The 26,030-nt window shown below is 52.7% G+C and overlaps 2 protein-coding genes across 5 annotated transcripts in view; one reads left to right on the top strand and one right to left on the bottom strand.

Annotated features, from left to right (window-relative positions):
- Positions 1-3,215, top strand: part of MARK4 (microtubule affinity regulating kinase 4) — a 47,866-nt gene extending 44,651 nt beyond the window's left edge. For all 4 annotated transcript variants that reach the window (XM_039467137.2, XM_039467138.2, XM_039467139.2 and 1 more), the window contains one exon: positions 1,909-3,215. In XM_039467137.2, coding sequence (XP_039323071.1) covers positions 1,909-2,245 — 337 coding nt within the window. In that variant the 3' untranslated portion in view covers positions 2,246-3,215. The remainder of the gene's footprint in view (positions 1-1,908) is intronic.
- Positions 3,216-6,906: 3,691 nt separating this feature from the next.
- On the bottom strand, positions 6,907-25,830 carry CKM (creatine kinase, M-type). The gene is made up of 8 exons (XM_039465876.2): positions 25,722-25,830; positions 22,126-22,336; positions 19,861-20,015; positions 17,893-18,025; positions 11,888-12,059; positions 8,943-9,066; positions 7,978-8,167; positions 6,907-7,442 (listed from the first exon to the last, which is right to left on the bottom strand). The coding sequence occupies exons 2-8, from the start codon at positions 22,316-22,318 to the stop codon at positions 7,264-7,266; spliced, it is 1,146 nt and encodes a 381-aa protein (XP_039321810.1). The 5' UTR covers positions 22,319-22,336; positions 25,722-25,830; the 3' UTR covers positions 6,907-7,263.
- Between the last annotated feature and the right edge of the window lie 200 nt (positions 25,831-26,030).

Here is a 26,030-nt window from a genome sequence, read left to right as displayed (position 1 = left end):
CCAGTGGCCAGGGGGTAGAATGCTCTTATTGGCAGAACTGAGTCATGTGCTCACCCAGTCTGAGGGGCGGCCTCACTAGAACAAGGGAGACCAGCCCCGGGTTGCTCATCTAGAGCTGCACTGTCCTGCTTCAGGCCAGATGTTTCTTTGTTGTGCAGGGCCCTCTGGCACATTGGAGAACGTTTCTCATCCTTGACCTGCCCCATCCTCAACCTAATCAATACCAGGCGTGCTCCCATCCTAAGACATGTGACAATCAAAAAGCCCAGAGAGACCAGGCACAGGGGCTCACGCCTGTAATTCCAACAACTCAGGAGGCCAAGGCAGGAGAATCACTTGAACTCAGGAAGTGGAGGCTACAGTGAGCCGTGATTGCACCACTGCACTCCTGCCTGGGGGACACAGCAATACCTTGGCTCAAAAAACATTTTAAAGTGGCCTGGCGGTGTGGCTCACGCCTGTAATCCCAGCACTTTGGGAGGGCCAAGGCAAGCAGATCACTTGAGGTCAGGAGTTCAAGACCAGCCTGGCCAGCATGGTGAAGCCCCGTCTCTGCTAAAAATACAAACATTAGCTGGGCGTGGTCCCAGCTACTTAGGAGGCTGAGGCAGGAGAATTGCTTGAACCTGGGAGGCAGAGGTTGCAGTGAGCCGAGATTGTGCCATTGCACTCCGGCCTGGGAGACAAGAACAAAAGTGTCTCAAAACAAACAAACAAACAAAAAAACAACACTAGGCTCTGTGGCTCATGCCTGTAATCCCGGCACTTTGGGAGGCCGAGGCAGGTGGATCACCCGAGGTCAGGAGTTCAAGACCAGGCTGATCAACTTGGTAAAACCCTGTCTCTACTAAAAATACAAAAAAAAAAAAATTATCTGCCTGTGGTGTGGTGGCATGCACCTGTAATCCCAGCTACTTGGGAGGCTGAGGCGGTAAGATCACTTGAGTCCAGGAGGTCAAGACCAGCCTGGACAACATGATGAAACCCTATCTCTACAAAAAAACAGACAAAAAACTAACAACTACCTGGGCATGGTGGCATGTGCCTGTAGTCCCAGCTACTAAGGAGGCCGAGGCAGGAGGATCACTCAAGGCCAGGAGTTCAATGCTGCAGTGAACTGTGATCCTGCTTAGTGACAGGGTGAGATCCTGTCTCAAAACAAGAAATTTCTGCCGGGCGCGCTGGCTCATGCCTATAATCCCAGCACTTTGGGAGGCCGAGGCGGGTGGATCACGAGGTCAGTAGATCGAGACCATCCTGGCCAACATGGTGAAACCCCGTCTCTACTAAAAATACAAAAAATTACCTGGGCATGGTGGCGCACACCTGGAATCCCAGCGTAGGGACTGAGGCAGGAGAATTGCTAGAACCCAGGAGTCTGAGATCACGCCACTGCACTCCAGCCTGGGCTTCAGAGCAAGAATTCATCTCAAAAAAAAAAAAAAAAAAAAAAAAAAATTCTCATTCAAACATGTGGCCAAGCTTCTGTGCAGTCATTCAGGTCCACAGGTTCTTCCATCCCCATCGCCTGGAGCCCTCATGTCATCTTCACAGTTGAGGCTGGTCTGTGCCACTGCCAAGTCCAGCTCCTGGGGGATGTGGGACAGGAGAGCCTGGCGCGTGCCGGGCCTTTGAGGACCGGTGTAGATTCCACACCTCACTTCTGCTTATGTGCCGGAATTTAGAGACAAGTCACACCCGGCCTCACGGGAGGCTGGAAAGTGTGGTCTCTAGCTGGACAGCTCTGTGTCCAGCTGAAACTGTCAGTGGGGTAAGAGGGGAGGATTTTTTTTTTTTTTTTTTTTTGAGGGGATGGCTAGGAATCTGTCCCAAAGTGGGAAGAATTGTCCCTTGAGCCCTCCACCCATTTCACTTCCTTCTCTGACCCCTGATATCTTCTCGCTTCAGTTGCCATCTACCTTGGGATCAAACGGAAACCGCCCCCCGGCTGCTCCGATTCCCCTGGAGTGTGAAGCTGACCAGCTCTCGCCCTCCCGAGGCCCTGATGGCAGCTCTGCGCCAGGCCACAGCAGCCGCCCGCTGCCGCTGCCGCCAGCCACAGCCGTTCCTGCTGGCCTGCCTGCACGGGGGTGCGGGCGGGCCTGAGCCCCTGTCCCACTTCGAAGTGGAGGTCTGCCAGCTGCCCCGGCCAGGCTTGCGGGGAGTTCTCTTCCGCCGTGTGGCGGGCACCGCCCTGGCCTTCCGCACCCTCGTCACCCGCATCTCCAACGACCTCGAGCTCTGAGCCACCACAGCCCCGGGCCCCTTCCTCTTCCTCTCCCTTGTCCCCTACACTTCTACACGAGGGGAAAGGGCCAGGGAGGGGATTCTTCCTTTGTCATCACCTCAGTTGCCCTGAATTAGATTTGGGGGCAAAGACTGTCCCCTCTGCTGTTCTCTGGGGCCGCTCAGCACAGAAGGAGGATGGGGGGGCTCAGCGGGGGGAGCTGGCACCTTCCTGGAGCCTCCAGCCAGTCCTGTCCCCCCTCACCCTGCCAAGGGGGCACCTGAGGAGACTTTGGGGGCAGGGCAGGGTCAGGGAGGGCAACTGAGGAAACCTTTCATTCCCCCCAACAGCTCAAAATTAGGCCTTGGGCAGGGACAGGGACAGCTGCTGAGCCTAAAGACAAGAATTTGGGGCACTGGGAGTGGGGGTCAGAGAGGCAGTTTCCTTCCCCTCCCCTCCCCTCACACTCAAACCTCCCACCTTTCCTGCCCCAGGCTGGCGCGGGGCACTTTGTACAAATCCTTGTAAATACCCACCCCCTCCCCTCTGCAAAGGTCTCTTGAGGAGCTGCCGCTGTCACCTACGGTTTTTAAGTTATTACGCCCTGACCCTCCTCCTGTCAGCCCCCTCACCTGCAGCCTGTTGCCCAATAAATTTAGGAGAGTCCCCCCCAGTGCTGACCCCAGGGTTTTCCTTCCCTGCCCTCACCGGCAAGTGAGTTGAAGAAGAGGCGTGGGACTCCGGGCAGTGGTTTTTCCTTTCGGAGCCTCGGTTTTCTCATCTGCAGAATGGGAGCGGTGGGGGTGGAAAGGTAAGGATGGTCGTGGAAGAAGGCAGGACAGAACTCAGCCTCATCCCGGAGGCCCCAGTTCCTATATCGGGCCCCCATTCATCCACTCGGCACTCCCGGCTGCCATGTTACACTGGACTCTTAAGCCACTTCTTACTCCGGTAGTAAATTTATTCAATAAACAATCATTGACCTGTGCCTACTCCATGCCAGGCCCAGTGCTGGACACGGAGGCATGAAGCCCTGTCTGTGGGACACATGGGTTCTGACACGGACACTAGACAAACCATTGTCTTGGGAGCCCAGAAGGGAAAGTGGGCGGGATGCGGTCATTGTGTAAGATGTTCTAGAGGGATTAATGCTGGACTAGGTGTTGAAGGATGAGTAGGAGTTGGCTAGGCATTGAGTATGGCCTGGCAAAAGCCCAGAAGTGGGAGTGTGTGGTATATCTTCAGAGAACTGTAAGTAATTTCGGTGTGGCTGCTATGTTGGGCATGGATGCAAAGTTAGCAAGAGAAATGCTGTATTAGGACTAATAATCCGTCTATACTGCTTAAGCAAGCAGGTGTTTGTTGGCTTATGTTACTTAATAATCCAGGGGAACTCAACTTCAGGTATGGTTTGATCCAGGCATCAGGGCATTGTATCTATATGTTTTTCAGTGTAAATTGAATTCTAGTAGTTTTTATCAAGTAAGTTCTTTCCTGATGGCTCAGACGACCTCAGCAGTTAGAAGTTTCTATCCCTCCGGCTTTCTGCAGCAGAAAGATCTTCATTGTCGGTTTCCCAGCGAAAGTCCCAGACTCTCATTGGCTCAGTTGGGCCATGTGATTATCTCTGAACCAATCACTGTGACTCTAGAGTGACCAGACTCAGAGCTGCACTTAGTGGGGGTTTCTCAAAGGAAGGTCACGTGTCTTGAGCAGGCGAAAAGGCCTGGGGGCGGAACAGATTTAAGTGGTTCCGAGCTGTGCAGTACAGAAGGGTGAAACTTACTCACACAGCCCCTTTGGGGCCAAAATGAGGAAGTTGGACTTTCTCCCGAGGCACTGGGGAGCCATGGAAGTTCAGGGAGCCTCAGAAAGGAGGCTTGGTCAGTTCCTGACGGCATCCTTTGTGCTGGGGACACAGCGGTGATCAAGACAGCCCCAACATTGCCGTCATAGAGCTCACAGTCCAAGTAGAGGAGGCAGATGTGTCCTCAGGCACTGACTGGGCGGGGCTGGCCTAGGGAAGTCCAGAGGCGATGCCTGCCTCAGCCAGAGAGGACTTCCTGGAGTAGGAGCCAGCCAGACATGGGTAGGAGCGCATTGTAGACAGAGCAAATGGCACATAGAAGGGCCGGGGGAGCAAGAGAAAGGACAAGTCCTTCAGCAAATGGCATATGACTTGTTAAGTGTAGAGTCGCTGTGAGAGATGGGGCTAGGGGCGTCAGCAGGGCCTTGAAGGTTATCGACAGGGGGCTGGGCTCTCTTCCAAGGGCATTTGGCGGGTGGTGGTGGGGGGGGGGGGCGGGCATGACAAGGCCATGGCCAGGGGAGAGATTTCGGGTGGTTTGTGCTAGATGCAGGGTGGAAGGAGGGAAACATGAGGTCAGAAGAGCAGGAAAGAGGTTGGGGCTGGACCGATGGGGGAAGCAAGATTAGAGTTGAGAGTCACAGGAGGCTAGTGGGCAGGACGTGGTAACTGACGGGTGTCTGGACTGCGGCTCTGGCTGGCTCAGATGGTCCCCACTGGGGTGTCTGTGGTCTGCGTAACCCCCAGATGTGGAGCTGGGATCTTCAACTGGGGGCAGTACAGTAAAGAACATTCCAGCATCTCACAGGTTATGCATGCCTTGATCTTTGGGGTCTCTTCTAACCTTCCCTTTAGTAATCTCCTTGGGAACTCTTGGGGACATCCCTAGGCCTGTTTCCCCGCTGTAAAACAGAGGGCAGATATATTCAACTGTAAGGGCCCTTACACTTCTGTGACTTGAGATTTGAAAAAGCACCTCTAGGCCGGGCGCGGTGGCTCAAGCCTGTAATCCCAGCACTTTGGGAGGCCGAGGCGGGTGGATCACAAGGTCAAGAGATCGAGACCATCCTGGTCAACATGGTGAAACCCCGTCTCTACGAAAAATACAAAAAAATTAGCTGGGCATGGTGGCGCGTGCCTGTAATCCCAGCTACTCAGGAGGCTGAGGCAGGAGAATTGCCTGAACCCAGGAGGTGGAGGTTGCAGTGAGCCGAGATCACGCCATTGCACTCCAGCCTGGGTAACAAGAGCGAAACTCCGTCTCAAAAAAAAAAAAAAAAAGAAAGAAAAAGCACCTCTTCTAGATTCCTGAAGGCTCTTGTCATGTCTTCCATTTACTCCTGCCTCACTCCCCCTCCCGCCGCCCCCCCCCCACCCCACGACCAAAACCTTTGTTAACAGAGATCTTAACCTGTTTGGCTGGGTGGAGGTGATTGATGTGCCCAACACCCAATGCATGGTCAGATACTGCTTAACTTCTATTACCTCTTCTTCTCCCTCCTTCCTGTCCCTTCCTGGGACTGAGTTCTCCAAAAAGCCTATCCCTGCTTCATGGGGATGCTCAGACTCAACTTCCAGATTGGAGGGGAGACAGCTTGGTCAAAGACACTGAGGTGGGAATTGGAGGATGTAAGATGCGAGTCAGAGGAATCATGGGGAAAGAACTGGAAAGATGCAAACGGTCTGCATTTCAGTGTGGCTTTGAGTTGCAAATAACAGAAAGGCGTTCTAGGAGAAATGGGGAGCCATGGCAGGTTCTTGAGCAAAGTAAGGGATGTTCGGCTTGGCGCAGTGGCTCACGCCTGTAATCCCAACACTTTGGGAGGCCGAGGCAGGTGGATCACGAGGTCAGGAGTTTAAGACCACCCTAGCCAATATGGTGAAACCCCGTCTCTACTAAAAATACAAAAATTAGCTGGGCGCGGTGGCACATGTCTGTAGTCCCAGTTACTCGGGAGGCTGAGGCGGAAGAATCACTTGAACCCGGGAGCAGAGGTTGCAGTGACCCAAGGCTGCACCACTGCACTCCAGCCTGGGTGACAGAGCGAGACTCCATCTCTAAATTAATTAATAAGGGATGTTCAAAAGACTGGCAGCAGCTACAGAGGGATGAAATCAGACTGGTGAGAAGGAGGCTAGTGAGAATCAGGATAGAGGTATATGTGATGAGCTGCATGGGAGGTCTCAAACTGGAGACCCCCTGACTGAATTCAAGCCTCAGACGTTCCTTTGGGCTGCATTCCTCCCCAGCGTGGACCTTGGGATTGAGATCTGAGCATGGCTAATTCAAAGCTAGAGTTGGAAAGGGCCCATGCTTTGGGAGAGTGACCCTGGGCTCAGTGCCTCTCGGGGTCTCAGATCCGTAGAGCCTTCTAATCTCTCTCTTTTTTTTTTTTTTCTTTTTTTACTTTTCTTCTTCTTTTTTTTTTTGAGACAGAGTTTTGCTCTTGTTGCCCTGGCTCGAGTGCAATGGCATGATCTCAGCTCACCGCAACCTCCACCTCCCGGGTTCAAGCGATTCTCCTGCCTCAGCCTCCCAAATAGCTGGAATTACAGGCGCCCGCCACCATGTCTGGTTAATTTTTGTACTTTTAGTAGAGACAGGGTTTCTCCAAGTTGGTCAGGTTGGTCTTGAACTCCTGACCTAAGGTGATCCGCCCGCCTCGGCCTCCCAAAGTGCTGGGATTACAGGCGTGAGCCCCACCACGCCTGGCCAAGCCTTCTAATTTTTGGACTAGATTCTGTGCCCTAACTTTGCCTCATTTTAGACCTGGGATAAGACATGTTTAGTACATGCCTAGACAGGACAAACCACTCCGAGGCCACAGAGTGGCCAATTACACCTCCTCCCTCAATAACTATCGCACAAAGCTAAGGCCACCATTGCTTTTATTTATTGCTTTGCGTGGAGACAAAGTACGAGCTCCGGATGTGCTGGGAGCGCTCCATTAATTAGAGCTCCTTTTGGGGGCGGAGCTCTAGGAAAAGAAGAGGACCCTGCCAGGGAGATTTTTCATTGGCCAGAACCCAGAGGATGGAGGCCATTGGTTGGAACTCTGGTTGAAACTGGAAGTCTGAGAAGGGTGGAGAGAGCCCCTAGAAGACAGAACCATCATAGGGTGGGATTCCGGGAAAGGGGGCGGGGCAAGGAGTGAGGGGGCGGGCCTCCGGTGGGCCAGGCCCTCCCATTGGCTGGGTTCCAGCAGTCGGTGGCGGGTGGGCAGGGCGTCTACTTCTGGGCGGGGATCATGTCGTCAATGGACTGGCCTTTCTCCAGCTTCTTCTCCATCTCCACCATGAGCTTCACACCATCCACAACCAGCTGCACTTGTTCTACTTCGGACGAGCCCAGCCGATCAGCGTTGGACACGTCGAATACTGAGCCCACGGCAGCTGTGTCCACGCCACCTGTGGGAGCAAGGGACAGGGGCATGAGGAGACAGCGAAGGTTGCAGAGGGACTGGGACATGGTGGTCCCCGTGCCAAATGCAACAGCTGCATGTGTTGAGTGGCTACTGTGTAACAGATTACCAGCACACAGGTAATGCCTGTCTAGTCGTGGGCTTATGAATCTCTGGATTAGATAAGGTAACACACCACTCAATTATCCAACATGAAAATATAGTATAGTGGATAAGAGAGTGGGTTCCAGAGCCGGGCGGCCTGGGATCGAATCCTGACCCCTCCTCACTTTATAAATGGGGAAACTGAGGCCTCGAGAGGTGCAAGGCATATGCAATGCATATGATATAATCATGAAAATTTCTCATTCACTCCTAAGACATGGGCTTGTTGATGCCCATTTTACGAGGAAGAAATGCAGGCTCACAGACGGTCAGCCCTTGCTGGATACCCAGAACTCATGAGGCTGTCCAGCCTCCCTTTCCACTCTCGCAAAGGACCCGCCCCACCGGTCGTGGTGCGGGGCATGTGGGAGTCGCACCTGTGCCCCTCTTCTGCAGGCGCAGGCGGGTGAGGATTTCCTCGAACTTGGGGTGCTTGCTCAGGTGCGCCAGCTTCACATGCACGCCTCCACGCAGCCCGGTGCCCAAGTTGGATGGGCAGGTGAGCACGTAGCCCAGGTGCTGGTTCCACATGAAGGGGTGGCCGGCTTTCTTAAAGATCTCCTCGATCTGAGGTTGGGGGAGAGGACCAGGGATCAGTGCCAGCAGGCACCTCCAAATGCACCCGCCACATGGACAGGGTCCGGACAGGCTTGGGAACGTGGGATTCGGAGGGAACCAGGAGGTAGGAGATTCCGAGGGTACTGGCTAGACAAGGGTGACCAAGGCAAGATTTCGAGGAGGCAGGGACTAAGAAAGACTTAAAGGTGGGTTTCTTTCTTTCTTTCTTTTTTTTTTTTTTGGACATTCTTGCTGTGTCACCGAGGCTGGAGTGCAATGGTGTGATCTCGTCTCACTGCAACCTCCTCTTCCCAGGTTCAAGTGATTCTCCCGCCTCAGCCTCCCGAGTAGCTGGGACTGCAGGCGCCTCGCCACCACACCTGGCTTTTTTTTTTTTTTTTTTTTTTTGTATTTTTAGTAGAGACAGGGTTTTACCATGTTGGCCAGGCTGATCTTGAACTCCTGACATCAAGTGATCTCCCCTCTTCCGTCTACCAAAGTGCTGGGATTACAGGCGTGAGCTTCCGCTCCCGGCCTGAAGGCGGGTCCTTAAGGGCGGGGCTTGGGCGTAGGGTGGTGCTGGGTCCGGGGGCAGGGCCCCGAAAAGTAGGTGGGGCTTGTTTTGAGGGGCGGGGCTTGGTATGGAGGTGGAGCCAGGTCCGGGGGGCAGGGCCCTGGAAAGTGGGTGGGGCAGGCCTGAGTATAGACAAGGGGCGGGGCCTTGGACAGCCAATGGGGCGTTCCAGGTGGAGTCAGAAGTCCGCAGCGAAGAGTGGACACTCACCTTCTGCAGCCCCACGCAGAAGCGGCGGAAAACCTCCTTCATGTTGCCCCCCTTCTCCATGGAGATGACTCGGAGGTGATCCTCCTCGTTCACCCACACCAGGAAGCTCTTGTTGTCATTGTGCCTAGAGTAAGATGTCGCAGCAAGAGGCCAAGGTGTCAGCTCCGCGGGAACTCTTTCCCACCCCTCCCCCAGACTTCGGCCCACCGCCCGTGGCAGGCGGGCTTGAGGGTTGGGAGGTGGGTGGCATCTGCCCCCTCCAAACGTAGAAGCTTAAACCTGTAGACTCTAGCGTCACAGGACCTGCAAAACCTTGAATCCTGTGATCAAGGACTTTTAGGGGCTTAAATCTTTGAACAGCGTTGTTATAGATCCTTGGGACCGCAGGAAGTTTGACAAACAGAAGCTTGGAATCAGAATTGATAACGTCTTGGAAATCCTGAGGTAGGATTTCTCCCATCGCACTGTGTTAGCTCCCAATCCTAGCATCTCGGAAGCAGGATCTTAGAACATAAAATACTAAGATCTGGAAACGGTTGGATTCGGTGGCTCACGCCTGTAATCCCAGCACTTTGGGAGGCCGATGCCGGAGGATCACTTGAGCCCAGGAGTTCAAGACCAGCCTGGGTGACATGGCAAGACCCCCATATCTACAACATTAAAAAATTAGTGGACGTGGTGGCACACATGCCTGTAGTCCAAGCCACTCGGGAGGGTGAGGTGGAGGATCGCTTAGCCTTGAAAGGTCCAGGCTGCACTGAGGTATGATCCCACCAATGTGCTCCAGCCTAGGCAACAGAGCAAGACCCTGTCTCAAAAAAAAATCCGAGGGTGGGCACTGTGGCTCACACCTGTAATCCCACCACTTTGGGAGGCTGAGGTGGGCAGATGACTTAAAGTCAGGAGTTCGAGACCAGCCTGGGCAACATGGCAAAACCCTGTCTCTACCAAAAATACAAAAACCAGCTGGGCACAGTGACGCATGCCTGTAGTCCCAGCTACTCAGAAGGCTGAGGTGATCATTGGAACCCAGGAGGCAGAGATTGCAGTGAGCCAAGACTGAGCCATCGTACTCCAGCCTGAGCAACAGGGGGAGTCCATCTCAAAAAAAAAAAACAAAAACAAAAACAAAAAAAAAAACGGGCTCACGCCTGTAATCCCAGCACTTTGGGAGGCCGAGGCAGGTGGATCATAAGGTCAGGAGTTCAAGATCAGCCTGAACAACATGCTGAAACCCTTCGAATCAGGGATTCAAAGAGTCAAAGCAAGCCTAGCAATAATATTTTATAATAAAGATAAGACAAATAACCAAGATGTACTGAGCACTTCGTGTACACCAGGCACTGCGTTTAACACTTTACATAAATAACTCATTTAATCCTCACAAGAACATCAGAAGCTACATCTCTTATAGATGGGAAACTGGTGCAGAGAAAAATGAAATAAATTGCCCAAGGTCACAAAGCTGGTAAAGCTAGTAAACGGTAGAGCTGAGATTTGAACTCAAGGAGAATGGTTCAAGTCAAAGTTCTTATTTTTGGGACAGAGCAGCTGGAGTGCAGTGCCTCGGTCACAGTTCACTGTAAGCTTCAACGCCCTGGACCCAAGCGATCCTCAGCCTCTCGAGTAGATGGAACCACAGGTGGGAGCCATCACGCCTGGCTTTTTGTTTTTGTTTTTGTTTTGAGATAGAGTCTGCTCTGTCACCCAGGCTGGGGTGCAGTGGCGAGATCTCAGTCACTGCAACCTCTGCCTCCCCGCCTCAGCCTCCTGAGTAGCTAGGATTACAGGTGTGCACCACCATGCCTGGCGAATTTTTGTATTTTCAGTAGAGATGGGGGTTTTGCCATGTTGGCCAGGCTGGTCTTGAACTCCTGACATCGTGATTGTTTGCCTTGGCCTCCCAAAGTGTTGAGATTACAGGCATGAGCCACCGTGCCTGGCCTATTATTGTTATTATTATTTTAATTTTTGTAGAGATGTGATCTCCCTATGTTGCCCAGGCTGATCTAGAATTCTTGGGCATGAGCAATCCTCCTGCCGTAGCCTCCAAAAGTGCTGGGATTACAGGCGAGGTGTGAGCCACTGTGCCTAGTCAAGTTTAAGGTTCTTCTCAAGCCTGTAATCCCAGCACTTTGGGAGGCCGAGGCGGGTGGATCACGAGGTCAAGAGATCGAGACCATCCTGGTCAACATGGTGAAACCCCGTCTCTACTAAAAACTACAAAAAATTAGCTGGGCATGGTGGCACGTGCCTGTAATCCCAGCTACTCAGGAGGCTGAGGCAGGAGAATTGCCTGAACCCAGGAGGCGGAGGTTGCGGTGAGCCGAGATCGAGCCATTGCACTCCAGCCTGGGTAACAAGGGCGAAACTCCGTCTCAAAAAAAAAAAAAAAAAAAAAAGTTTAAGGTTCTTTTTGTTGTTTTTTGTTGTTGTTGTTGTTGTTGTTGTTGTTGTTTAGCCCAGGCTGGAGTGCAATGGCACAATCTCAGCTCATCGCAACCTCCACCTCCTGAGTTCAAGCGATTCTCCTGCCACAGCCTCCCAAGTAGCTGGATTCACAGGCATCTGCCATCAGGCCCAGCTAATTTTTTTTTATTTTTAGTAGAGATGAGGTTTCACGATGTTGGCCAGGCTGGTCTCAGACTCCCGACCTCAAGTGATCCGCCTGCCTCGGCCTCCCAAAGCGCAGGGATTACAGGCACGAGCCACCGTGCCGGCCAAGTCTAAGTTCTTAACGACCATTTCTCTGGTCCAGGATTCCCAAAATCTGACACACAGACCACAGGCTAGGCAGGGGCAGAGGGCAAGATCATTTTCCATGGCCTTTGGAAGATCACAGTCATGTAAGATGGCCTTGCCTTTGGTGGAGGAGTGAGGAGGGCCGTTGGGGGACTGGAGGAGGCAGGGGGAAGAGGAAGCCAGGGTGTGGGGAGGGGTCTCACCAGATGCCACGGGCATCGGGCCAGTCGCGGGCCATGCCAGAGGCCAGCAGCAGTGGGGACACAGGCTTGTCAAACAGGAAATGGTCATCAATAAGCTGCTGCTGCTCCTGCTCCGTCATGCTCTTCAGCGGGTAGTACTTGCCCTTGAACTCGCCCGTCAGGCTGTTGAGAGCTATGGGAACACACGAGACGGTGGTCAGCAGCCTGTCCCATTTCAGCCAGGGCATGGCGGCCCAGGGTCCCCCATACTGCTGCTCCTAATGGGCCTGGGCCTTGGCCCCCTGGATGTCCTAAAGGCACCTGAACCCTGTGTCTAAACCCATGCTCGTGATGGCTCCCCAAAATATGTTTCCCCCGTCTGCCCAGGAGCAGCCAGCCACACACCGTGTGCTCAAGCCAGAAAATAGACCCGCCCCTTTCCCCGGGGGACACCCCACATCCAGTCTGCCTGCAGGCCACAGTGTGCTGCTGCCTGGTCTTAATGGCTGGTAAGACAGATGGCAGAAGTCTCAGGACTTTGAGGGGCCATTAGTAAAAATTATTATAAAATAGAATGGTACGGTCAGGCGCAGTGGCTCACGCCTGTAATCCCGGCACTTTGGGAGGCCGAGGCGGGTGGATCACGAGGTCAGGAGATCGAGACCATCCTGGTCAACATGGTGAAACCCCGTCTCTACCAAAAATACAAAAAATTAGCCGGGCATGGTGGCACGTGCCTGTAATCCCAGCTACTCAGGAGGCTGAGACAGGAGAATTGCCTGAACCCAGGAGGCGGAGGTTGCGGTGAGCCGAGATCGCACCATTGCACTCCAGCCTGGGTAACAAGAGCGAAACTCTGTCTCAAAAAAAAAAAAAAAAAAAAGAATGGTAGCCAGGTATACCAGCACGAGCCTGTAGTCACAGCTACTGGGGAGGCTGAGGCAGGAGGATCGCTTGAGCCCAGGAGTTCAAATCCAGCCTGGGTAACATAGCAAGACCCCCATCTTTAAAAAAAAAAAAATTGTAGACCAGGCACAGTGGTTCACGCCTGCAATCTCAACACTTTGGAAAGCCAAGGCGGGCAGATCACTTGAGGTCAGCAGTACAAGACCAGCCTGGCCAATATGGTGAAACCCCGTCTCTACTAAAAATCCAAAAAAAAAAAAAAAATTAGCTGGGTGTGGTGGTGTGCACCTGTAGTCCCATTTACTCAAGAGGCTGAGGCAGGAGAAACACTTGAACCTGGGAGGTGGAGGCTGCAGTGAGCCAAGATCACGCCACTGCACTCTAGCCTGGTGACAGAGTGAGACTCCATCTCAAAAAAAAATTGTAGGCCGGAACAGTGGCTCATGCCTATAATCCCAGCGCTTTGAAAGGCCAAGGCAGGAGGATCACTTGAGGTCAGGATTTCGAGACCAGCCTGGCCAACCTGGTGAAACCCCATCTCCACTAAAAATACAAAAATTAGCCAGGCATGATGCCATGTTCCTGTAATCCCTCAGCAGGCTGAGGCACAAGAATCACACTTGAGCCCCAGAGGTGAAGGTTGCAGTGAGCTGAGATTTCACCACTGCACTCCAGCCTGGGTGACAGAGCGAGATTCTGTCTAAAAAAAAAAAAAAAATCGTGTGTTTATTTGTATATATTCATATGTATAAAAATTTGCATATAATATGTTTGTACATATGTGTAATAAATCTATAGTATTTATATATTTTATACATATTCATATAATATACAGGCATATCTCATTTTATTGTATTTTGCAGATATTGTGTCTTTTTTTTTTGAGATGATGTCTCACCGTCACCGAGGCTGGAGTGTAGTGGTGCCATCTCAGCTCACTGCAACCTTTGAATCCCTGGTTCAAGTGATTCTCCTGCCTCAGTCTCCCGAGTAGCTGGGATTACAGACACACACCACCACGCCCGGCTAATTTTTGCATTTTTAGTAGAGACGGGGATTTGACCATGTTGGCCAGATGGTCTTGATCTCCTGACCTCGTGATCTGCCCCCTTCAGCCTCCCAAAGTGCTGGGATTACCGGTGTGAGCCACCACACCCCGCCAGATATTGTGTCTTTTACAAATTGAAGGCTTGTGGCAACGCTTTGTCCGGAGGTCTATTGGAGCCATTTTTGCCAATTTGTGTGTCTGTGTCACGTGTGGGTAATTCTCACAGGACTGCAGACTTTTTCATGATTATTATATCTGTGATGAGTGATCTCTGATGTTACTGTTTTCATTTTGGGGGGTGTCACCAACCTTGCCCATGTAAAAGGGTGAACTTAATGGATAAATGTTGTGTGTGCTCTGACTGCACCACTGACCGGCCGTACCCTCCTCTCTCCTCAGCTCCTTGAGCCTCCGCATTCCCTGAAACGCACGATTTTGAAATCAGGCCAATTCAATTAATGCTATAATGGCCTCGAGGTGTTCAAGTGAAAGGAAGAGTCAAGATTTGAATCAAAAGCCAGGTGTAGTGGCTTGTGCCTGTAATCCCAGCGCTTTGGGAGGCCCAGGTGGGCAGACCACCTGATATCAGGAGCTTGAGAGCGACCTGGCCAACATGGCGAAAACCCTTCTCTACTAAAAATACAAAATTAGGCTGGACAAGGTGGCCTGTAATCCCAGCACGTTGAGAGGCCAAGGCGGGAGGATCACCAGAGGTGAGGAGTTCAAGACCAACCTGGTCAATATGGTGAAACCCCATCTCTACTAAAAATATAAAAATTATCGGGACATGGTGGCGGGTGTCTATAATCCCAGCTACTCAGGAGGCTGAGGCAGGAGAATCACTTGAACCCAGGAGGTGGAGGTTGCAGTGAGCCAAGATCATGCCATTGCACTCCAGTCTGGGCAACAGAGCAAGTCTCTGTCTCAAAAAAATTTAAAAATACAAATACAAATACAGAATTAGCTGGGCGTGGTGGCCCACACCCTCAGTCTCAGCTACTCGGGTGGCTGAGATATGAGAATTGCTTGAACCAGGAGGCAGAGGTTACAGTAAGCCAGGATTCTACCACTGCACTCCAGCCTGGGAGACAGAGTGCAACTCCGTGTCAAAAAGGAGATTCTTTTCAAAATATTATCGCTGGCCAGGCGCTGTGGTTATTGCCTGTAAGGCCAGCACTTTGGGAGGCCAACATGGGAGGATCACTGAAGCCCAGGAGTTGGAGGTTATTGTGTCATGATCGCATCACTGCATTCCAGACTGGGCAACAGAACAAGACTCTGTCTCAGAAAAGAAAAAAAAGGAAGGAAGGAATTGAACAGCCATCTCAAGCTTGAACCACCACCACCGTGATGAGTCAGCAGCCCATCAACATCAAGGTAAGGCTATGCAACAGCAGATTCCAACTTGCCGTGTGCTCAAGTGATCACAGCGTTTTTAGCAGCATTTTAACGTCGAGGCATGTACTTTTTTTTTTTTTTTTTTTTTTTGAGACGGAGTCATACTCTGTCAGCAGGCTGGAGTGCAGTGGCATAATCTCAGCTCACTGCAAGCTCCCAGTTTCAAGCGATTCCTGCCTCAGCCTCCTGAATGCTGGGATTACAGGCACGCGACACCACACCAGGCTAATTTTTTGTATTTTAGTAGAGACGGGGTTTCACTGTGCTGGCCAGGATAGTCTTGATTTCTGGACCTCGTGATCCACCCACCTGAGCCTCCCAAAGTGCTGGGATTACAGGCGTGAGCCACCAAACCTGGCCGGTATATACTTTTTTTTAGACATAATGTTGTGTACTTAATAGTCTGCAGTATAGGGTAAACATAACTTTTTTTTTTTTTAAGATGAAGTCTCACTCTTGTTGCCCAGGCTGGAGTGCAGTGGCACAATCTCAGCTCACTGCAAGCTCCGCCTCCCGGGTTCAAGTGATTCTCCTGCCTCAGCCTCCTGAGTAGCTGGGATTACAGGTGTGTGCCATCAGACCCAGCTGATTTTTGTGTTTTTAGAAGAGGTGGGGTTTCACCATGTTGGCCAGGCTGTTCTCAAACTCCTGATCTCAAGAGATCCGCCCGTCTTGGCCTCCCAAAGTGCTGGGATTACAGGCGTGAGCCATCTCGCCCGGCCAAACATAACTTTTAAATGCACTGGGAAACCAATTTGCATGGCTGGCTTTTTTGTGATATTTGCTTCACTGTGGTGGTCTGCAACCAAACCCACAATATCTCTGAGGTATGCCTGTAATATACTATACACTATGCTACATACCACAGACCATATTATACCTAGTTAAGATCAAATATGCAAACTTTATATCTAAATAAATTTAAATAAATTATTTTTAATTTTTTTTTTTTTTTTTTTTTTTGAGACGGAGTTTCTCTCTTGTTACCCAGGCTGGAGTGCAATGGCGCAATCTCGGCTCACCGCAACCTCCGCCTCCTGAGTAGCTGGGATTACAGGCACACGCCACCATGCCCAGCTAATTTTTTTGGATTTTTAGTAGAGATGGGGTTTCACCATGTTTACCAGGATGGTCTCGATCTCTTGACCTTGTGATCCACCCGCCTCGGCCTCCCAAAGTGCTGGGATTACAGGCGTGAGCCACCGCGCCCGGCCTATTTTTAAATTTTTTGATTAATTTATTTATTTTGAGACGAGTCTCTTTCTGTCACCCAGGCTAGAGTACAGTGGTGTGATTTCGGCTCATTGCAGCCTGGACCGCCCTGGCTCAAGCAATCCTCCCACCTCAGTCTCCGGAGTAGCTGGGACCACATGTGCACACCACCATACCTGGCTAATTTTTGTAGTTTTTGGAGATGGGGTTTCATCAGGTTGCCGGGGCTGTTCTTGAACTCCTGGGCTTAAGCAATCCTTCTATCTGAGATTCAAAAAGTGCTAGCACTATAGGCCTGAGCCACCCATGCCCAGCCTAAATACATTATATTTAAAACAAAGGTAATAAGTACTCAAAACCAGCACTTCCTAATTATTGCACTGCATTTATTATCAAATTCTTGAAGTTATTTTTTTTATTTTTGTTTCTTTTTCTTTCTTTCTTTCTTTTTTTTTTTTGAAACAGTTTCACTCTGTCGCTCAGGCTGGAGTGCAGTGGCGCAATCTCAGCTCACTGCAACCTCTACCTCCTGGGTTCAAGTGATTCTCCTGCCTCAGCCTCCCGAGTAGCTGGGGTTACAGGCATGCACCACCACATCTGTGTAATTTTTGTATTTTCAGTAGAGATGGGGTTTTACCATGCAGGCCAAGCTGGTTTTGAATTCCTGACCTCAGGTGATCTACCTGCCTTGGCCTCCCAAAGTGCTGGGATTGCAGGCATGAGTCATTGCACCCAGCCTCTTTTTGTTTTTGAGGCAGGGTCTCGCTCTGTCACCCAGGCTGGAGTGCAGTGGTGCAATCACGATTGACTGCAGCCTCAACCTCCTGGGCTCAAGCCATCCTCCCACCTGTCTCCCGAGCGCCTGGGATGATAAGTTCATGCCACGACTCCTGGCTGATTTTTGTATTTTTTGTAGAGATGGGGTCTTGCTATATTGCCCAGTCTGGTCTTGAACTCCTGGGCTCTAGCGATCCTAGGCCTCCCACACTGCTGTGATTACAGTTGTGAGCCACTGCGCCCGGCCTCAACACCTCCTTTCTGAGGTGACCGCCTCCATCATTCTCTGCCGCACCCATTTCTTCGCTTCATGGCACTTTGGAATGATCTTGTTCATCTGTGGGTTTCTGCATTTCCTCTTGTTTCCCCACCAGCTGAATGCTCTATGAGAATAGTGAGGGACCCCCATTTCCCCACACAGGGCAAGAACCCCTGGAAATGGGTGCCAGATGGCAGGACACTGAGACAGCCAGGTGCCTGCGTGGGTCTTCTCGGGGGCCGAGTCTGGACAGCGCCCCCCCCGCCATCTCCAACGCAGCAGGTAATGCTGACAGCCGGCACCACGATTTACCGAGCTCCTCCCCTGCTTTAGAAAATGGGTGCCCAAGAGGCCCGGGGACCTGCCCATGGAGGAAGAGAGCCAGGGCTGGGTGACGCCGGCGGTGGACAGGGTGGGGGCGCTCACCTTCCACGGAGAGCTTCTCCACGGCCCGGCGCTCGCCGCGGGAGCAGTGCGGGGGCAGCGTGTAGCCCTTGATGCTGCGGCCGGTGCGCACGCGGCTGCTGAGCACGTAGTGGGGGTCCAGATCGTCTCCACCCTGGAGAGCGGGTGGGGGATCAGGACAGAGCCCTGTCCCAGCCACGCCCTCCAGCAAGCCCGCGTCTCCCCAGACGCTCCCCCCGTGTCTCCCTGGCTTCCTTTGCCCTCTGCGTCCTCACTGATGGGGTGTGCAGAGCCTCTCCCCGCCACCCACACCTGGGCTCTGTCTCTCCCTTCTCTGTCTCTCCCTTCGGTCTCCCATCTAGTATCTCTGTTTTTCTCTATGCCTCTCTCTCCCCATTTTTGTATATTTTTTTGTTTGTCGTTTTGTGGGTGTTTTTTCGTTTTTTTTGTTTTTTTTGGTTTTTTTTTAGATGGAGTCTCACAGTCACCCAGGCCGGAGTGCAATGGTGCGATCTTGGCTCACCATAATTTCCGTCCCCCGGGTTCAAGTGATTCTCCTGCCTCAGCCTCCTGAGGAGCTGGGATTACAGGCATGCGCTACCACGCCTGGCTAATTTTGTGTTTTTAGTAGAGATGGGGTTTCTCCGTGTTGGTCAGGCTGGTTTTGAACTCCCAACCTCAAGTGATCTGCCTGCCTTGGCCTCCCAAAGTACTGGGATTACAGGCATGGGCCACCTCACACGGGCCACCTCACGTGGCCTGCCTATTTCCTTTGCTCCTTCTTTTTTTTTTTTGAGACGATCTCTCTCTGTCGCCCAGACTGGAGTGCAATGGTACCATCATAGCTCACTGTGCAGCTAATTTTTTGTATTTTTAGTTGAGACGGGGTTTCACCATGTTGACCAGGATGGTCTGGATCTCTTGACATCGTGATCCACCCGCCTCGGCCTCCCAAAATGCTGGGATTATAGGCTTGAGCCACCACGCCCAGCATGCCTCTCCCTTTTCTACCTGCTTTTCTTCCTTTCTTCCCCCTCTCCCTTTCCTGTGTCTCTCTGTCTCTCTCTCTTTCCTTTTTTTTTTTTTTTTTTTTCTGAGATAGTGTATTGCTCTGTCCCCCAGGCCGAGTGCAGTGGCACAATCTCGGCTCACTGCAGCCTCCGTCTCCTGGGTTCAGGCAATTCTCCTGCCTCTACCTCCTGAGTAACTGGGATTACAGGCTTATGCCATCATGTCCAGCTAATTTATTTTATTTATTTATTTATTTATTTAGAGACGGAGTTTTGCTCTTGTTACCCAGGCTGGAGTGCAATGGCGCGATCTCGGCTCACCGCAACCTCCGCCTCCTGGGTTCAGGCAATTCTCCTGCCTCTACCTCCTGAGTAACTGGGATTACAGGCTTATGCCATCATGTCCAGCTAATTTATTTTATTTTATTTTTTTTTTTGAGATCAAGTCTCGCTCTGTTGCCCAGGCTGGAGTGCAGTGGCGTGATCTCAGCTCACTGCAACCTGCACTTCCTGGATTCAAGCAATTCTCCTGCTTCAGCCTTCTGAGTAGCTGGGATTAAAGGTATGTGCCACCACGCCCGGCTACTTTTTGTATTTTTATTAGCAACGGAGTTTCACCACTTTGCTCAGGCTGGTCTCGAACTCCTGATCTTGTGATCTGCCCGCCCCAGCCTCCCAAAGTGCTGGAATTACAGGCATGAGCCACCACGCCTGGCCTTTTGTACTTTTTTTTTTTTTATTAGAGACAGAGTTTTGCCATGTTGGCCAGGCTGGTCTCAAACTCCTGACCTCACCTCAACCGAGGTGATCCGCTCAGCTCGACCTCCCAGCGTCCCTCTCTCTTTCCGTCTCTCTGCTTCTCCACATCTGTGTCCACCTCCGCGTGTCTCTCCGTCTCTGCATTTCTCTCTTCCCCCCATCTCTCCTGTGATCTCTTTTCTCCCCATCCCGGACCCTCCCCTCCCATGCAGACACCAACCTTGAGGTTCTCATGGTTGAGGTCAGTCTTGTGCTTGTCCGTGGGTTTGTAGCCCCCGTGGCGATCTGAGATGATGGGGTCAAAGAGATCCTTGAACACTTCGTAGGACTCCTCATCACCAGCCACGCAGCCCACGGTCATGATGAAGGGGTGACCTGGAGGGGTGGGGGTGAGGTCAGAGGCGCTTGTCCCCAGCAAGCAGGACCTGGGCTCGTGGGCTCGGCGGAGACTGTGTGCACATGTGTGTGTCGGGCTGTCGGAGGGGTGGGGTGCATTCACTACCTCTGGGTAGGAATCGAGGAGACGAAGGGTCGGGAGCGGTGGCTCGTGCCTGCAATCCCAGCACTTTGAGAGGCTGAAGTAGGTGGATCTCTTGAGGTCGGGAGTTTGAGACCAACCTGGTCAACAGGGTGAAACCCCATCTCTACTAAAAATGTAAAAATTAGCTGGGTGTGGGGCGCATGCCTGTAATCCCAGCTACTCAGGAGGCTGAGGCACAAGAATTGCTTGAACCCAGTGGGTAGAGGTTGCAGTGAGCCAGCCTGGGTGACAGAGTGAGACTCCATCTCGAAAACAAAAAAAGAGAGAAGATTGAGGTCTGGTGAGAACTGCGAGGGAAGGCTGGGAGAGGTCAAGGTGGCATTTGGAGGTCAGGGTGGCTGGGACGGGGACAAGGTCAAAGGGGAAGGCGGAGCTTCGGAGGGCACATGGTGCTAAAGACATCAACACCTTGAAAATACTAGCAGCCAAAGTCATGACAGGTCAGCCTGAAATGCTGTTAGGTTCTCAGACGACCAGCTGCCACAGAGGGCCAGGAGGGTAAGGGACTTGAAAGACCCTCCTATTTCCCAAATGGAAAAACAGAGTCCAGGAGAGAGGGGCCTCTCCCCTCCATCACACAGCGAGCTGGGTGCGAGGGGCGCTCGTACCTCCTCTCCACTCCCAGCTCTCCTCGCCTCTGCAGGTGTCCTTTGAGAAACGACCCTAACAGTCATCACATCCCCTGTCAGGTTTTGGTTTTTTTGAGGCAGGGTCTCAGCCTGTGGCTGGAGTACAGTGGCACGATCTCACTGCAACCTGCACCCCCAGGCTCAAGCCAGCCTCCCACCACAGCCTCCTGCGTAGCTTGGACCACAAGCCCATGTCACACTTGTCTAATTTTTTTTTTTTTTTTCCTGAGACAGAGTTTCACTCTTGTTGCCCAGTCTGGATGCAATGGTGCAAACTCAGCTCACTGCAACCTCTGCCTCCCAGCTTCAAGCCATTATCCTGCCTCAGCCTCCCAAGTAGCTGGGATTACAGGCAGCCGTTACCATGCCCAGCTAATTTTTGTGGGGTTTTTTTTGTATGTTTAGTAGAGACAGTGTTTGACTATGTTGGCCTTGAACTTCAGACCTCATGATCCACCTGCCTCAGCCTCCCAAAGTGCTGGGATTACAGGCATGAGCCACCACGCCTGGCCCAATTTTTTGTATTTTTAGTAGAGACAGGGTCTTGCTATGTTGCCTGACTGGCCTCAAACTCCTGGCCTCAAGTGATCCTCCCACCTGGGCCTCCCAAAGTGCTGGGATTACTGGCACGAGCCACTGCACCCGGCCCAGCTGTCAGGACTCGAGCACTCACTTAGCGCCAGATGCCACTCTCAGCACTGCACAGGCATTGCCTTGTGTTTTCACAACGTGGGTGCCCGTTTCTCAGATGAGGAGACTGGGGCTCGGGAGATGAACCAGTCTCCTCGGGGGTTTGTTGCATGTTTGTTGTATGGTTTGCTGTGTATTCCACACTGTCTCGAGCCTTTTTTTTTTTTTTTTTTTTTTTTTTTGAGACATAGTCTCGCTCTGCTCTGTCACCAGGCTGGAGTGCAGTAGCGCAATCTCGGCTCACTGCAATTTCTGCCTCCTGGGTTCCAGCAATTCTCCTGCCTCAGCCTCCTGAGTAGCTGAGATTACAGTTGCATGCCACCATGCCCGGCTAATTGGTTTTGTATTTTTAGTAGAGACGGGGTTTCACCATGTTGCTCAGGCCTTTCTTGAACTCCTACCCTTGTGATCCACCCGCCTCCACCTCCCAAAGTGCTGGGATTACAGGCGTGAGCCACCATGCCCGGACTCCCTTTACATATATTAATGCATTGATTCTCACAACAGCCCCATTTTACAGATGAGAAAACTGAGGCCCCCACTCAGGGGCAGTGGGAGTGGGGCCTGGCCAACAGCCTCCGGAGCCCCCATGTAGCCCCTTCTGTGCTCTGCCAGGGAGGCTCACCTGGGTTGTCCACGCCTGTCTGGATGACGTCGTCTAGGGTGAAGCCAGATGGGGTCTCCTTGTCCCGTAGCTTCTTGTAGAGCTCGGGGGTCAGCACCTTGGCCATGTGGTTGTTGTGCTTGCTGAGGTCGGGATACTCCTCCTCAGGCTTGTAATTCAGCTTGTACTTGTTGTGGGTGTTTCCGAACGGCATGGTGGTGGTTTAGGAGGCCTGAGGGGGCGGGGGGGGAGGTGACGATTAGCTCACATCTTTTTTTTTCTTTTTTTTTGAGATAGAGTCTTGCTCTGTCACCCAGGCTGGAGTGCAGTGGAGAGATCTCAGCTCACTGCAACCTCCACCTCCCGGGTTCAAGCGATTCTTTTTATTTATTTATTTAGTTTGAGACAGAGTCTCGCTCTGTCACCAGGCTGGAGTGCAGTGGTGTGATCTTGGCTCACTGCAAACTCTGCTTCCTGGTTCAAGGGATTCTCCTGCCTCAGCCTCCTGAGTAGCTGGGACTACAGGTGTGTGCCACCACGCCCAGCTAATTTTTTGTATTTTTAGTAGAGATGGGGTTTCACCTTGTTAGCCAGGATGGTCTCAATCTCCTGACGTTATGATCTACCAGCCTCTGGCTCCCGATGTGTTGGGATTACAGGTGTGAGCCACCACGCCCAGCCTCAAGTGATTCTTTTGCCTCAGCCTCCCAAGTAGCTGGGATTACAGGCACATGCCACCAGGCCCAGCTAATTTATTTTTTTATTTTTTGTATTTTTTTTTTTTTTTTTTTTTTTTTTTGAGACAGAGTTTCGCTCTTGTTACCCAGGCTGGAGTGCAATGGCGCGATCTCGGCTCACCGCAACCTCCGCCTCCTGGGTTCAAGCAATTCTCCTGCCTCAGCCTCCTGAGTAGCTGGGATTACAGGCAAGCGCCACCATGCCCAGCTAATTTTTTGTATTTTTAGTAGAGACGGGGTTTCACCATGTTGACCAGGATGGTCTCGATCTCTTGACCTCGTGATCCACCCGCCTCGGCCTCCCAAAGTGCTGGGATTACAGGCTTGAGCCACCGCGCCCGGCCTATTTTTTGTATTTTTAGTAGAGATGGGGTTTCACCATCTCTACTGGTTGGCCAGATTGGTCTCGAACTTCTGGGTTCAAGTGATCCACCCACCTCAGCCTCCCGCAGTGCTGGGATTACAGGCGTGAGCCACTGCGCCCGGCCTCGCTCGCATCTTGCAGACGGCAGCAAGAGAACCGAGTGAGGCGTTGAGGTCAGGCAGGCTGTGTGACCTGGAGCAAGGGAATTTCTCTCTCGGGGCCCCTGCGTCTCAGCAGGAAGGCATCTGGAGTCTTAGTTCAGGGGCCCGGCTCCGCCACATCCCAACCGGGTGAGCCTGAACTAGTCATTCTTGCTGGAGACTCAGTTTCCCCAAGTGGAAAACAGGCCCCACCCCGAGGCTGGAAAAATACCATTCATGGGTAAAATGTAGGTTCTGGAACTGGCCCAGGGTTTGATTCCCAGCTCTGCTACCACAACTAGCTGTGTGGCCAGGGGCAAATTGCTTAACCTCTCTGTGCCTCAATTTACTCATCTGGAAAATGAGGATCATAATAGCACTCAGTGCATGGGAGTGTTGAAAGGATTAAATGTGTGAACGGAGGTATAGCTCTCGGAACAGTGCCTGGTACACAATAAGCATTATTTCACTTAGCTATTGTTGTTATTATGTTAAAGATGGAGTCTCGCTCTGTCGCCCAGGCTGGAGTGCAGTGGCACCATCTCAGCTCACTGCAACCTCCACCTCCCAGGTTAAAGCAATTCTCCTGCTTCAGCCGCCCGAGTAGCTGGGATTACAGGCGTGTGCCATATCCAGCTAATTTGTGTGTGTGTGTGTGTGTGTGTGTGTGTGTGTGTGTATTTTTAGTAGAGATGGGGTTTCGCCATGTTGGCCAGGCTGGTCTTGAACTCCTGACCTTAAGTGATCCAGCCACCTTGGCCTCCCAAAGTGCTGCGATTATAGGCTTGAGCCACCACACCTGGCCTGTTGTTAGTTTGTGGGAGGAGCTGGTGAAAAGGTGGAGGTGAGGGTATTGCTGGGAGTATGTGAGCAGGTTCTCGGATTACCAATCCAAAGACAAGGGGCTGGGGCTGGGGGAGGGCGGGGTGGCTGCCCACACCTCTGTCTGCCGACAATTCTCCCACAGAGCTCAGCAGGGAAGAGCAGCTCAGCCTCTGGATCATCAGAGCCAGGTTCAAATCCCACCTATGCCATTTCCCTGCCCTGTGACTCCAGGCCAGTCACTAGGCCTCTCTGGACCTCTGTCTCCTGTGAACTGAGCCTGCCCCATAGGATTGCCAGGATCCTCTGAGCTTGGCCATGGGGTTGGCTGAGCACAGGCCCTGACATGGAGTTGGAGCCTGGAACCCTGGTGGCTGCTATTATTGTTATTATTATTTTTTTTTGCAGAGGTGGGGTCTCACTATATTGCCCAGGCTGGTCTGGGACTCCTGGCCTCAAGGGATCCTCCCGTCTTGGCCTCCCAAAATGCTGGGATTATATGTGTGAGCCACCGCGCCTGGTCCTATTGTTATTATTATTTTATTCACTGGACCCAGAAAGGAGAAGGGACCTCCAGCAGCAGTAGGAGGGGGGATGGGAAGCAGGTGGGACTGGGGGAGGGAAGCTGGGACCACGGTGAGCGAAGGGCTGGGAGGCGAGCAGGGACCCGCTAAAGACCTTGGGCGCTGCTGTCCAGGGTGGTTATTTTTAGGATCTGGCAGCGGCCTGCCGCCCCACCCCCAGCTGCCACCCGGCCCCACCCCCGCATTCCGGGGCTCAGCTTGCACCAAGTCAGCAGGCCCTGAGACAGGTGGGCCAGGATGGCCGGGGGGACATGAGTCCAGGCCCTGGGGCTCAAGGACATCCCGGGCTGGCAGCCCAGACCCCTGCCCTTCAGAGGATGCTCCCCCAATCCCTGCCAGGGACACCCCAAGAGAGGGCACTGTGGCAAGGTGGGTGACGCCCCCCAAAGAGACACAAGCAGAAAGCCCCAGAGCCACACACCCCCACCACCGCACACTCCCCAGATCACACTGTAAACCGAGTCACACAGTCGCACTTCCAAGCTCAGGGACATGCCCAAGATACAGGCACTCCTGTGTCAGCTACCAAGTCAGATGCAAGGTCACAGACGCCCACAACACCTGCTGTTGCAGACTCTGCCGGGCGACACACAGACACACCTCCCGTGGCTGGTGGTGCCAGTGCTGGTGACAAACTGTAATCAACACGGGCCTGACTCAGCAGCCCCTTGCAGGGGGTGACAGTTGGCAGCTGTCAGGACCCCTTTCATCTCTGGGATCCCTCCCCGTAACCCAAGACTTGTACTGAAGAAATGGCAAATCCCAGCGGGGGGTTCAGGCGGTCTCACAGACGGAGGGGACTCCCAGACACAGAGGTCAGCCTTCCCACGCACCGGCCTGCCTTTGTAAAGGAGGGTGTTGGTGGGGCGGGGGGTGGCCCACAGGCCCTTTCCTGAGCTGAGACAGCCTCTGGCACCCACAGAGACTCCCCCTCTCTGGCCCCCACCCAGATTCCCATCCCATGCAGTACCTGGCTGGGCTGGGCTGAAGGGGACTCTCTGTGTCCTGGAGGTGACACTAACCCAAAGGAAGGGCCTGCAGGCGTGGCCTTATATAGGGGACCTAGGCTGTGCTATTGGCTGGGAGGGACTGTCCCCAGGGAGGAGTCCCGGAGGGCAGCTGAGCCTCTCACCTCCCTGCTCGGGCACCATGCCCACCCGAACCCAGGCATGCCTTTCGCCCAGCCCCGTGGCCTTGTATGGGCTAAGCCGCCCCAGGGGCTGGGCCCGAGCCCCCCCCACCAAGCTGATTCCCTGACCAAGTGCTGAGTCGGGCTGGC

This window comes from Saimiri boliviensis, chromosome 14, assembly GCF_048565385.1.
Source record: "Saimiri boliviensis isolate mSaiBol1 chromosome 14, mSaiBol1.pri, whole genome shotgun sequence".
Lineage (NCBI taxonomy): Eukaryota > Metazoa > Chordata > Mammalia > Primates > Cebidae > Saimiri > Saimiri boliviensis.
Note: the sequence above shows the minus strand (reverse complement) of the source record. Positions and strands in the feature narration are given on the sequence as shown.

Excerpts from the sequence above, each read along its gene's own strand:
- CKM (XM_039465876.2), bottom strand. The coding sequence starts at position 22,318 with ATGCCGTTCGGAAACACCCACAACAAGTACAAGCTGAATTACAAGCCT. Across the intron at positions 12,060-17,892 it reads GGAGAAGCTCTCCGTGGAAG|CTCTCAACAGCCTGACGGGC; the intron begins GTGAGCGCCCCC and ends GTGTTCCCATAG. Across the intron at positions 9,067-11,887 it reads CCCGATGCCCGTGGCATCTG|GCACAATGACAACAAGAGCT; the intron begins GTGAGACCCCTC and ends ATCTTACTCTAG.